This window comes from Echinops telfairi, unplaced genomic scaffold (assembly GCF_000313985.2).
Source record: "Echinops telfairi isolate 266 unplaced genomic scaffold, ASM31398v2 ScPeMD7_2;HRSCAF=8, whole genome shotgun sequence".
NCBI lineage: Eukaryota > Metazoa > Chordata > Mammalia > Afrosoricida > Tenrecidae > Echinops > Echinops telfairi.
In genome coordinates this window covers 11,746,302-11,759,971 of record NW_022103898.1, presented here as the reverse complement: position 1 = coordinate 11,759,971, position 13,670 = coordinate 11,746,302, and the positions used below count along the sequence as shown (strand labels likewise).

Sequence of the window (13,670 nt, the reverse complement as noted above, 5' to 3'; positions counted from 1 at the left end):
CAGCTGCTGAGAGGATCAGGACAACCAAGAGGAACCCCTAAACTATGATCAATGCCGCCAAGCGGCATCACTCCCAGCCCGCCCTAGCCTCAGCCCTATGCCAGGACTTTTAAAGTTAGCTAACCTCAAAAGCTCCTCAAGGTCACAAAGGCCGGAGCCCTGATAGCAGGCATACCAAATTTGGCATGGCTCTTGGTATGCCAGCCCGGAAGGGGGATGAACACAGGCCCGAGGACTGCTGATATGCCTTACGGATACAGGTCTGACTTGGCCTCAACTCGGCTCCATGTGGCCGGGCAGGTAAGGGTGAGTGCACTTTAGGCTGGGGTTAACACCGATCGCAAAACGCAATTTAACTGTCCTCCACACTCTGGACCGAATTCCCTGCGCCAACCAGAGCCAGCGAGTGAGCTCTAAGCCCCGGGCCTGTTCCCACAGCTTGCCTGGTTTATCTCGTGAAGGAACTCACACAGGAGCGGGTCCTCCCAGAGGGGAGCCAAGAGGGAACTGCCCGACCTGCCAGGGACAGGGCACCCAAGCTGGGGGAAAGTGGGAGAGGTCTGGTTTGGACATGGAGGGAAAAGTCCCTCTACCTCCCTGGCCCCCCAACTGGGAGGTCCGAGGAAAGTGAAGCCAGAGGCTTTGTTGGAAGGAATGCCGGGCTGTCACTTGTACTGAGGTGGAGATGGGAAGCTTTCAGAGAAGGGGCCAGGCTGGTCCTGGTGGTCTCCTCGTCCTGCTGCATAGGGGCTCGCTGGCCCCCGGCAGCACTGGGCCTGCCACCATAGGCAGCCCTCCTGGCAAAGACACAGGTCTGAGAGGGCAGGCAAGTGATCCCTTGGCTCCCCTTTCAATGGTCAGCCTGGGAGCAAGGGGGTCAGGTCATAGTGGGGCTCAGGCCAGAAGCCAGGCCTGGGGTGCAGGGAAGGGGAGGGGGTCCCTGGGAAGGAGCAAAGGTGCGTTTCATACCTGGCCACAAAGATGAGACCCCTGCCTGCCCGCCCAGCATGCAGTGGGCCCAGTGGAGCTAAGGACCTTTCCACCAGAAACACTTCCACTTTCAGGAGCAAGTCGATCCTTGGGGAGACCTGGAAATAAGCGCTCCCAAGATGCCAAGGCCCTTCCTAGTGTGCCCCAGGGGCGTGGGGCGCCACCTACCCTGGCCCAGGAGGACCCAGCTCACAGGAGCTGGGTGTAAAGTGCTCAGAATAGCACGTGCTCGTTGCTCTGACGTTAGCTGTGGCTGCTACTGGAACGAAGGAGGCAAGCTGAGGTGGAAGCAGCCCGGGGAAAGGTGCCCCACTTTCTGGGCAGACTCCAGAGGCAGAGCAGATCACGGGGGCCTGGCCCCTGGTGGTTTGGGTGAGGGGACGGTGATGGACAGGGGACACCGGGCATTTGTAGAGCAGGGCAACCAAGGTACAATCTGTGATGGTGGAGAGACGAGAGGCTTCACTCCTCAAAGCGCACAGGGCAGAGCGGACGCTGATGTGCAGGGCGGAACTGGTCTCTGTCCAGGTGCCTTGCCATGGGAAGGCAGGGGCTTATAAGAGATGGCAATGGTGGTGGGGCGGGCGTCCATGGGAACTCCGTACGGTCTGCACAGGTTTTCTGTTGACCAAAAACTGCTCTCCAAAAAAAACTCTTCGCCAAAGATAAAATTCAAAAGGCAAGCTGCAGACCACTAATGGAACCAGACGACGTTTAGGGAAAAAACAAAAAGAACAATAAAATGCTACTCTGTGCAGGTATACAGTCTGATGACCTGGTTAGAAAGTATGAAGGAACTTGCCAACCTTACAAGGTGGGCTGCCTGGGCGGAGCAATCGGAGGGAGCCATTTTAATGTTTTATAGCGATTGAAGAGATAACATGGCTTGTGTACTGACAGACTCAATAGAGACCAAGGTTTTCCGCACAAGAAGACTGCCTGTGCACGCCCCAATGCGGATGAGGATGAACCTTGGAAGCAGGCAGGCATAAAGGCAAACAGCATGTAGTCCCATGTGTAAGCGATGGTAGCTCTGAGCTCCCAAGGGTGTGGGGGCAGTGTGCTGAGCCGACAGAGTGTACGTTAATGACGGCAGCAGGATTTGGGAAAAGGAAGCAGTTTGGTGGCGTGATGTGGAGGATGTCATCCACGCCGTTGGATTGTACCAGTGGAACACGTTTGTTATGTATACTTCCACTGCCACTGAAAAGACAAAGGGGGAGGAAGCTGGGGCTGCCTGAGAGGCCTTCCCCACTCCCCCGGAAAAGAGGCTGAGCCCTGCTTTACCTGGTGGATGATTCCTGAGCCAGGCCGCCAAAAGCCCACGCCGTACTTGGCACCTGCAGTTGCCAGGAAATTATACACTTCCTGGTTTATGTCCTATGAGACAATCCATAAAGACAGCATTAGTAACTGGTTTACATCGGGGGTGACCACTGCTCAGGCCCTCCTCCCCCCACACTGCCACCTTCCCTATGACCCTGAAGTGCTGGCAGCAAGGAGGGCCTGCTCCTGAAGAACTTCTAAAAATAGGTCCCCAATAAAGTCTGGGCGGCGGGAGGGAAGGACAAGAGAGCAGAGGGTCCAGTGCTGGGACACCTGGTGGGGACACTCTCCCTGCTGGGCCTGAATCTCGCTCCTGCGGGGCTGTGCAAGGTGTGTGCTGGACCCTCCAAGGGTCCTTCTGACAGCCACATCCTTCAGACCAGGCCGGCAGGGTAGGAGGGCCCCTCCCGTGGCTGGTGTGACTGCGGCGTGGTGTTGAGGGAAGCAGGGGGAAAGAGGGCTCACTTGGTTTGTTGTGTCCCCGCCAGAGCCCCAGAGGCCTAGGCCTTAATAACTGCGGCTGTTCCGGAGTGCCCCCAGCCATCCTCCGAGGGGAGTGTCGCCACCATGGTGCGGAGAAGTAAAGCGCTGGGGGCCCAGAGCTCCACAGAGGAGCCAGGCAGGTTTGAGAGCAGGTCTGTCCGCTGCGTCCTAACGTGAAACAGGACCTCCTCCCTCGTGGGGCAGAGGAAAGGAAGTGGCATCAGAGAAGGCTCCAGGCCCAGTGCCCAGAAGGGGCTGCAGACTGTTAATAGACTGGTTGCGCCCCAGTGAAGGGCTGCCTGGTGCCCCTGCTGCTTCCAGCAGCCTCTCCACAGGACACACTGCATGGGGTTTCTCCACCAGACCTGACGTGTCTCTGGATGAGTGTGACCCCAGTAACGGGGGGAAGGGGACCGTGCAGACTGCACAGAGCCCAGAGGAAGCACGAGGAGGGACACTTGCCAGCACCAGGCCGAAGAAGGGACACACCGCCCCCAACACGGCCAGTCAGCCCTTCAACTCCTAACTCACCGCATCCTCGCCCAGTCCTGGAGGACCCCCAGGTCTGGCAGAAGGAGGCATGAGGGGCCAAGCAGGTTACTCAGCTGGGCCCCTCTAGTCACATAAGGAAAGTGAGATGTGTAGGCAAAGAGGAACGGCAGACAAAGAACAGATTCTTTCCGATTAATAATTAACATGCTGCCTTGTGACAAGCCAGCCACCTATGCAATTGGACCGAGGGCAGGAGGCACGTGCACACGTGTGTCTGCGAAGGGCTAGGTGGATAGGTACATTCTGGAGCTCCCCGCTGGCTCTCTGGGCCCGAGCGGGGGTTCCTTTACAGATGCGTGTAAATCTGACCTCTATCCCTCCCTGACTGAAGCCCCTCTCCATTTCTTTTTTTGGTTTGTTTGTTTGTTTTTTTCTCTTATTTTTACAAACCCTTGTGTCGAGGGCTGACTTTCAATAGACCGTGGCGAGGGAGCTGCTCTGCTACGTACGAAACCCCGACCCAGAAGCAGGTCGTCTACGAATGGTTTAGCACCAGGCTCCCCACGAAGCCCCCCTCCATTTCTGAGGCACCCACAGCCCTTAACAGATTTAAGCTCCATTCTCAGCCACCTCAACCCACTGGGAGACGGCCCCAAGTCCGTCAGCCCCATGACTGCATCCAGTCTCTTCCCGCCCAGAGGCCTCTGTGCACTTTCTAATTCTAGTACGTCCCTGCCCAGCACATGCCAAGCTTGTGTCGAGCCACTGGATGTGCAGCATACGACACCCTAGACCAGCAGTTCTCAAGCTGTGAGTCGACCCCTTTGGAGCCCGGCACTCGGTCACCACGAGGAGCTGTATGCAAGGGTCACGGCATTAGGAAGGTTGAGAACCACTACCCTAGACCCTATGAGATCCATCGGGACAGTGACCTGTCTTACTGAAAATGAGCCAACCCCAGCGCCTGGGCCTGGGCCTGGGCCACATGGAGTGGTCACTATTTGTTGGAGAAAAAAAAAATGAGAAGGAAAGGAAGTGACTAAAGGTCAATTCTGACCCATAAAGCAGGGCCAAGTCCAGAGAGGTAGTGGCCTTGCTGTGGGCAAACGGTCCCTGTGGTGGAAGGGACCCCCAGGCTCCTAACCACACTTAGGCCCCAGCACCACACTCAGTTCTGTAACCTTGCCACAGTCACTGTTGCTACAGGAAGTGCTGCCAGCAGGGAGCGCTCTCTCCACCAAGCAGGAAAGAGCTACAGTGCAGTGGAGACGGCCCCCCCAATGAGAACATCACCCTGAGAGATTCCGGGGGGTCTGGGAGCCTCTGCACAGAGCTGGCCCTGGGGCCAGAGTGCTCTCGACCACAGGCCCTGCTCCAAGCTAGGCCAGGCTGGGACCCTGCCAGCATTTAGCTCCTGCCAACATCCCCCCTCTTGAGGGGCAAAGGCTCCCGCAGCAGGGGTGGAGGGAGAAGGGGGCTGCTAGAAGCCAGTTGCTGCCAAAACTCTGCACACACAAAGGCAGTCCAGAGACTGGTATAGAAGTGGGAGCTTGGTTTCACTGGGGGTGGGGAGTTCCTGGGAAAACACCTCCACAGCCCTTCTGGTCCCTCCTACCTAGCCAAGCTTCCACAAAAGCCCCCAAGCAGCTCAATTAGCAAGAGGGCACTAAAGGGGTATCCAGGCTAGGGCTGAGCCTGCTCTGTGGTATGAAGCACCGGGTTGGTGCCGGACTTCACAAACAGAGGCCTCTCACAGGGTCTGGGGCTGGCAGACCAGGGCGGGAGGGCGCACCAGAAGTAGGGCTTCAGGCAGAGACAGACTTTCCCAGCCCTCAGAGCACGGGCCTTAGTTTCCTATTATAACAGAAGCGGCTCCAGTGTAGTAAGATGAAGACTGGCTTTATTTCCTAACATCTTCTCAATGAGCAAATGGCTCGTGGACAATTAGAAAAAAGTCACTTTTAAATACAGACCAAACCAAAGCCCCTGTCAGGCCCTGACGGCAGTGCCTGGGACACCCTTGCATAGACCTGGCCTCCCTTCCTAGTCTAGTCACTCCCTCCAGCTCACCTTGGCTCGGCGCAGGTCTTTGTCACCCCCAAGCTGGGCCTCAATCAGGTGGTCACAGTGGATAGTGGACGGCACGGCCACCTTGGGCAGTCCGCTGCTGATGAACTGCAGCATGGCCATCTGGGCCGTGGCATCCTGCATGGCCACACGGTCCGGCTGCAGCCGCAGGTACGTCTTGCCCCGCTCAATCTCCTGGTTGACTGGGTCGTCCAGGTGGCCATACACGATCTTCTCTGACAGGGTCAGAGGCCTGTTCAGTCTGCGAGGAGAGAAGAGAGGCTGCAGCACCCACCCTTCCCCACAGCCACGCCTCCTCTGGTCACCCGGCAGCCTGATGGTGGGCAGAGAGGGACGCTACGCTGCAGGTGGCATGTCCAAGCGGTGGGGACGGTGGCCGTACTCACTGTAGCACACCCAATGCACAGCACAGAGCTTTCCCTTTCACTGCGACTTGGGTGCAAGTTTACAGAGCAGAATGGTTTCCCACCAACAATTCATATGCAGTTCCTTTTGTGACTCTGAGTGCAATCCTCTCAACATACCAGCACTCTTCCGCCTCCAGGCCCCCATCCCGCCCTGCCTCCCCAGCTTTCCGGGCTGACTGCTCCAAGGTGTGGGGGGCTATCTAGTGTTACTGCTCACCTCAGGCTCTTTATTGTTCAGCTGAAAGTTAAGCCATGGGCAAGTTCAGGTCTAGGCTTGAAGGGTGTCCCAGGGCCATAATCCCAGGGTCCTACCAGTCTCTGTCCACCCAGTAAGACTGGGCCTCAGATTGGCGGATGCTGCTGAGACAACACCCTGATACCACCACTGCTCTTGTCACAGTTGCAATCACTGTTAAGAACATTTCTGTCCTTTGGTGCAAGTCCTAGCAAAAAGCCTCCCACAAATCCACTGGATAACACAATGTTCTGTTTAATAAATTCTGTTGCTTCCCCAATGATATTATTGATTTCAGGTGCTGCTTTATCTGCACGTTTCTCTGTCTTTTTGCTTTTTCACATCGTTTTCAACTCTCTTCCAATCTGCAGAGCCACTGTGACTGGCAAGCCGAAGGCGAAGAAAGCCACCACCTACTGCAGTTGCTGCCAGTGTTCCAACTTTCTGGAACAAAAATCCAGCACACCTTGGGGAGGGGTGTTCTGGGTCACCATGATTCCACTGGCGGCCCCAGATTTGAATTTCTAATGCACGGCCACCCTCACCCATCACCACTAATTCCAAGTCACCATGGACAGGCTTCCTCACAACACATGAGCTGTCCAGTATGCAGTTGTAGCTCTGCACATGCTCACCACACCGATGGAGCCCACAGAGGTGAAGGGACTTGTCCCAGGTCACAGAGCTAGAAGGCAAGACCCGGGGCAGGGGGGGGGGCGTGTGCTCCGTAGTCTATGCCCTTCACTGGAACCGAGGGTGTCTCCCCAGAAGATGAGTTGCTTAGGGCAGCAGGGTGCCCCCTGCAGTAAGGGCTCAGTCACTCTAATTAGTGTCAGCCCCACTATGACTGCTGGGAAAGTGACATGCTCTGGATCTAAGCACAGCCCACCTCCAGCTCTCAGGCCTGGCTCTCTCCTCTGTGCCGACGTGCTGAAGAGAAAATACGAATGCTTCCCCAGCCACTGGGCCCGACGACTCGATCCCACAGGGCTGGCCCAGGCTCAGCAGCCTGTCCTGGAGACTCAGGACCCAGCATGACACCCCAGACTTCCTTCTCTATGACCCAAGTCTTCTGGGCAGAGGCCAGAGTTCACCACCGATGTGGACTGTCCTCCCTCAGCAGGAACATTCGTGTCTGAAGTTCCGTGACGTGTCACCATCAGAGCCACCCTGCGCCATGGCTTCCTGTGCTGCCTGCCTCTCCAAGGGGCCAGGAGCAGAAGCACTCTTCAGCTGTCACCACCACCTCCCCCCCCCAGGGGCCTTACCGTTTGCGAACGATGTTAATGTTCTTCTCCAGCAGGTCATAGCGGATGTACTCGGTGGGCTCAAAGTGGCTCATGGCCACCTTGGCCCGTTGGCACAGGACTGAGGCCACATGGTACTGCCGCACACCCAGGGCTTTCTGCAAGAAGACAGACAAGCAGCTGTCAACGGAGTCCTTCGGAGGCTACTCAGGAAGCTCAGTGTGGTGGGAAACGCAAGGAATTAGGAGTGTCAAGGGCAATTCCGCGACAAGAGCGATTCTGTAACCACAGGGTCCGTTTCCGCCAGGAACACAGCCTGTGGTAGGAGACAAGTACAGGGACTTAGAGTCGAATACCTGGGATCAAAGTCAGGTTCTACTTGGAAAGTTTTATGAACATCCTCTCTCCTCTTGCTTCAGAGGAAAATGACCCTCCTGGGACACTGTGGTAGGTTACAAACTGGGCTGCTAACCTCAAACCAGCCGCTCTGAGGGGGAAAGATGAGGCTGTCTGCTGCCATAAACGTTTACCGTCTCAAAATCCCAAACCGGCAGTTCTGCTCTGTGAACTCCGAGTCAGAATCAACTCGCTAGCAGTGGGTAGTGATCGGACATGGGGTTTGGTGGGGTGAAGTGTTGAGCTGGTAATTGGAAATCAGAGGTTTGAACCTACCAGATGCCCCACCTTTTGAAAAAAAAAGGCTTTATTGTGGATTGGGCCAAAGGTTACAGAGCAGATGAGTCTGCTGTGCACTTTGTCTCAGGTCATTGCTTGAAATCCCCGTGATGTAACAATCACCTACCCCACACTTCCCATTTCCCTGTGGTCATTCCCTCTTTCTTAACCTTCTGAACTTTGTCCTTGTTAAATCCTGCTCCAGTGCTGCGGTTCCCTTAGTCAACCTGTCGATTCTTAGGTGGGAAATTGCGCCATGGGAAGAGTTCATCTCCAGACCTGGAGGGTGACTAAGGGACACCCATTTTGGGTTCCACCAGTTTCTATCCAACAGAAGTCCGCTTTCACAAAGGTCTGTAGCCCAGGCAACCCTCAGGGACTGTTGTAGTCTGCTCTGTGGGTCACTGCGAATCTCAACCCACTCACGGTAGTGGTTGGGGTGTGGTCTGTGGTCTGTGTGTACGATCACATCCAAGGCTACTGGGAGGGGAAAAACGACAGGTGGCAGTTGTGACGATGCTGTAAAGAGCTTCCTAACACACACAAAAAGGTTTCAACTGGTTCTTCCCAGTTTAGTCACGGCCCACAAAGCAAAGCAAAACCAGACAGACCCAAAGTTTGTAAAATGTGGGTATACCAGAAAGGGAAAACTATGGATGGGCTCCCTGCTAGACATGGAACCTCCCTCTTAGAAAACTGGAGCAGCACCCGCATTGTGCAGCAACCCAGTCTCTGGACCAGCAGCTCCAGAAGCAAGAATAAAGATGGCAGCCGGCCTCGGGACTCTGAATGCACATCCCTCTCCAGTCCTGCCGATAGCCCGATGCTCGGCCACTGGGCCTCTGCGGAGCCTCCCACTCTAGGGCTCCAGCTGTCATTCTTCCCCTCTGACTACAGAGCCAGTACACCACCAGGTAACACATTCGTCTCTGCATCTAAGTTACACATAGACATTAGGGGAGACAGAAACCGTGGTGGAAACACAGAATTGAAAGAAAATGCATTTGTTTCCATGAACTTTTGGACGACCCTTGTATTTGCTGAATAGACTACAGAATGGACAAAGAAGCCCTTGTGCATGACCTGTGGCTGTCTCTTGGGCCCTTCTCCCTTCAGAAGATGGTGGCTAATCCACACACCCACTCCCTGGCTCTTAGAAGACATGGTAGACTTACTGACGTCTTCTAAGGAACAAAATGGGATGGACGTGATCTAATCCACTTTCAGGACAAAGTCACCCACATGCCGCTCTCTCTCTCTCTCTGACTGCTCTGGGGGCTGCAGCCGCCATGTTAGCAGGACACTGAAGCATCCTGAGAGGAGCCCCAGTAGCCCCGACGGGGCTGTGGGTTAGACCCTGGGCCACTAACCCATCGCTCCACGGGAGAGAGATGACTGTGAAGATTTAGTCTAGGAGACCCTGCAAACGGTCACTGAGCTGGGATCGACTTGATGGCAGTGTGTTGGGGGAGAGGCGCCCAGGCCCACCCCGAGAAGCATGTGAGGCCTCATGCCAACAGCCAGCACCACACCTCACTGGGCATGTGAATGTGCCAGCCCCAGGCTCTGCCCTGAGAGAGCTGTAGGCCAAGCCACCATCTGGTCGGCCATTTGGAGAGTGACCCTGAGATATAAGCCCCCAGCCAAGCTGCCCTCAAAGGCCTGATCCACCCCAACTGTGAGGCAGATGTCATACTGTCTTGAGCTTTTGAGTTCTGGGTGGTTTGTGCAGCAAGAGATGACTGTCAGCATGGCACCCATCTTAGCTCATTTTAAATCTTAGGTGACAACCTTCACAGGATATACTGTGACCAGAGGCGAATAAGTGAATCCAAAGAAAGAACAGAGGGACAGGCACAGCTGCTCCCCTTCGAGCTGTGCTCCCTGTCTAGCGGGCCACAGACAGGTCAGAGATGAGGCAACCCATATGCCATTACCCAGGCACCCTCCTTTATGTCACCCGGGCACCTAAATGCAACCCCACCACAGTTCAGGCCACACAGCAGTGGAAACAGCACTTCTACCTACCCGGCCTGCTAACCAACCACTCAGGAGGGCGCTAGCTCCCCAGTGCAGACTTCCGGGCCACCAGCTCGAAGCCCACCTCAAGAGTCTTTCAATGGAGCCTGGAAGAGAAGACCCTACGACAGTTCAGCTTCAACTGAGAACCCCCACCGCTGTCCCAGTGGACAGGGTCGGGCGCACAGGATTGGTGTTCCAGAGGCCTGGGTCCAACTCTGCACCAGCACTCACCACCTGAGTGACTGTGGACAACGGAACACCCCAAGGACCCACTTCGTCCTGGCGCTGGTGTGAGGGGTGACAGAGGACTTGAAGATGGGGTGGCAACTCCTGTCTTCTGTACGCTTAAAGGCGTGCACCCTTGGGTTTTCACACCAATGAGAAGCCGCAGAAGTTCGTCTGCAACTTGCCTTTTGTACATACCAGCACGGCTTACAGACACCTTTCCAGTGTCTGCACAACGCAACGCAGCTCTTCTTGTCTGCACATCAACTGCTCTAAACAGTGAGGGGATTCAAATTATCCAATGATCGGTTGGCCGCCCTACTGACCATTTTAAGTAATAAAAAATGGTACGCCAAAAGGTAGTTTGTTATTTCATACAGCTAATACTTAAAAAGGAACAAAAGAGGTACACAAAACTTGATGTAATAAGAATTTTTAAATATGAATGAAAAATATTAAATACCTGGCAAAAACCTCCAAAACTGTTATTTAAGCTATTCCGATATTGCCTCTTACTTACCATACTTACTTGCAATATTCTCTGCTTTTGTCTGAGCATCATCAGCTGTGGGATTTATTTGCTTCAGTAAGCAAAAACAATACACTGTCATTATGATAGTACTTCAACAAAAATGTACCCCCCCAACCCCCAACACACGATCTTTTCACTGTAGGAATAGGATCGCATTTCTTTAGAGGTAGGCCAATTAGACAAAAGCCATTGTGTTTGACATATTAGAAACAGGCAATTTCTCTTCTCTGAACATTTTATGTTCATATTTGAAAAATCCCTTTCCACTTCTGCTGCACTTACAGCAATTGTTCTGACACTATTTTTAGCTCTTTGAACATGTTCAGGAACAGCATAATTCATTCACAATATCTCGGGGGAATCCGGGGCATAACACAAGGCTGAAAGGAATGAGGGTCAACCCCTGGTTGGTTAGCACGTTCTCTTTTTATGTTGTTTGTTTACTGACGTAGCAAATGCAAGGGAATAAACATGTAGCATTTCATCAAAAGGATAGTAAGTTTTATGAAATGCATCACTAAATATTATACGCACAGTTCTAATTTTTTATACCTATGCACTATATGAACACTAGTACAGGTGCTTAGAATAACGCTGTTTCACGGATGAACATTAAAAATGAGTAAGGAATATAAATTTGCGATTTCCACATTGGGTGGCTGCCCAGCCACCCACCTGAGAGAGAACCTTGACTACAAGGGCCATTTTAACAAGTGGCTCACCAAACTCAACAAATAACTAGGTATCAGTTCTGTTAAACTAGTGTGAACTGGCTGAATTCCACCACTGGCTCTAGGTCTGCTTCCTTATACATTTAAAAGGAGTGTCACAATACCTCCTGTGTCTGCCCCAGTAGGCAAAAACAATACACTGTCATTATGATAGTCCTTTAACAAAAAAGCCACATTTCCAGCAAGGCAACAGCTGAGCAAACGATCAGACAAAACAACAAGCTTGCACAGTACACAGTGGACAGGGGACACATTCCCTGCACCTGCACCGTACCAGGTGCCAGGTGCCATTCAACCCTCAAGCTACCCAGGGAGATCGCTCCCATGGGGGTCCTATTTTCCAAGTGAGGAAACTGAGGCCTGCAGAGGCAGACTGGCCACACTGTGGCACCTGGAACCAGAGCCCAGGCTGCCTCCTATGGCCCCAGGCAAGTCATTTAACCTCCCCTGACCCTCAGGTCCCCAAAGATAAAATGGTGTGAACTTCAGTCTTGCTCCTTCCTCAGGATGCTACCCGATGGTGTGGAAGTGTCTGCTCAGGCAGCACTGTCCAAGGGGATGGATGTGGGGATGGTGGCCTGCTGGTTCGAGCTCTGCCCCGCCCGACATGGGAGCCACTGGCCACCCGTGGCTAGTGAGCACTTGAGAGGCAGTGGGAGTGTCTGAGGAATGGGACAGCTCAGCCCTACAGATGGGAGAGGATGGAAGAGGGTTTTCGGAAGTCTGAGCAACTTCAATGCCCACAGTCATTTCCTCTGTCAAAGAGCTCGTACCTTCTTCGGTCTGGGCACCCTCGTCCTGGCAGGAGTCCACCCCCAACATGACCACCCGGTTCATTTCTGAATCATTTCAAAATATTCTCCCTCTTGTTCTGCTAAACTCTACTCTGTGCATCATCGGCTCTTCAGGTGGGGTTTGCCCTTGGGAGCTCCCTCTCCTTAGCACAGGACCATGGTCCCCAAACTCAGAAACACGCGAGCGAACCTCCTGAGGAGCCTGCTCAAGAGACATGCAGGCCCCACCCCAGGCCGGTGACTTTGTCTTCCTTGAATAGTTGAAGACAGCTATCTGCCCTGTGAGAAACCTTGCAAGATTGATAGTTCAAAGCTGGCAGCTACTCCTCAGGAAAAAGATGGGGCTGTCTGCTCCCATTACGAATTATACAGCCTGGGAAATCTACACAGGGCCACTATGGATTGGAATTAGCTTGGCAGCAGTGGGTTATCTAACTTGTGAGGAGCTAACTACAAGGTCAGGAGTTCTGACCCAGCAGCCTCTCTGAGGCAGGAGGAAGCTGTGTGCTCTCTTGAGGATTTAGTCCTGGAAGCCCTATAGGAGCCCATTTGATGGCAGTGGTGGCTCTCTCCACTTCTCCAGGCCAAGGACACCTTGGGGCATCACAACCATCTCTTTCATGGCATTTTCCCAAGCCCTGAAACAGGGGGCACTGGGGTCTCCCACCTGCTTTATTCTAGGCCTGATGACAACCCACTGCACTGCTGACTCACACATTACGTCTAGACATCCTAGGACCTTTTCTGCAGCTTTCGCCCCAATGGCTCCTGAGCCCGGTCCTCCAGGGCAGAACTTGTGCACGTGGTGTCCTGAACTGAGATGCAGGCTCCTGGGTTCATCCTGACTGAATGTCATTGTCAGTCCCACCACCCCGTTTATGCTAGCCACCAATGCAGTTCCCACAACGTTCATCCAAGGCTTTACACACACCAGCCAGGCCCAAGTCCCCAGGGTAGACTCTTGGTCAGGCCACGCAACACTGATCTACTTGGTGGTATTCCTCGGAGCCAGCTGTTTAGCCACTCCTCAGAGTAGCCAAATGAAGTGTCATTGTACCCCCATAGCTATTGAGATGGTTTATTGTGCCAGCCTGGCCGATAAACACAAGTGGGATTAACTGAAGGGCAGAGAGATAAATGCCTTGGTGAGTCTCGCCTTTCTTGTCTCTCGCTCTGTGATCTTCGGACCAGTGTGGGGCTGCCTTGCTTGTTCTGTGCCTCAATTTAAAGGCTACACTTTCTGTGGGACGCCTAGCCTGTGGACTGTGTCGCTCTAAGTTGAGGTCCCTTTAAGACATCCCTGGAGCTGGGGACTGGCGGTTGGTGACTTGCCTTGTGATTAGCTGCTGTGCTGACATAGCCTACCTCTCTCTACAAATAGAGGAAGATCTGGCAGCAGACTAGACTTGAAGGACTGCTAGTC

The 13,670-nt window shown here is 53.8% G+C and overlaps 1 protein-coding gene across 1 annotated transcript in view; it reads right to left on the bottom strand.

Moving 5' to 3' along the window:
- ACO2 (aconitase 2) overlaps positions 1-13,670 on the bottom strand; it is a 50,246-nt gene that overhangs the window by 9,812 nt on the left and 26,764 nt on the right. Inside the window, 3 exon segments of the mRNA XM_004718099.2 lie at positions 2,278-2,370; positions 5,362-5,620; positions 7,290-7,426. Coding sequence (XP_004718156.1) covers positions 2,278-2,370; positions 5,362-5,620; positions 7,290-7,426 — 489 coding nt within the window.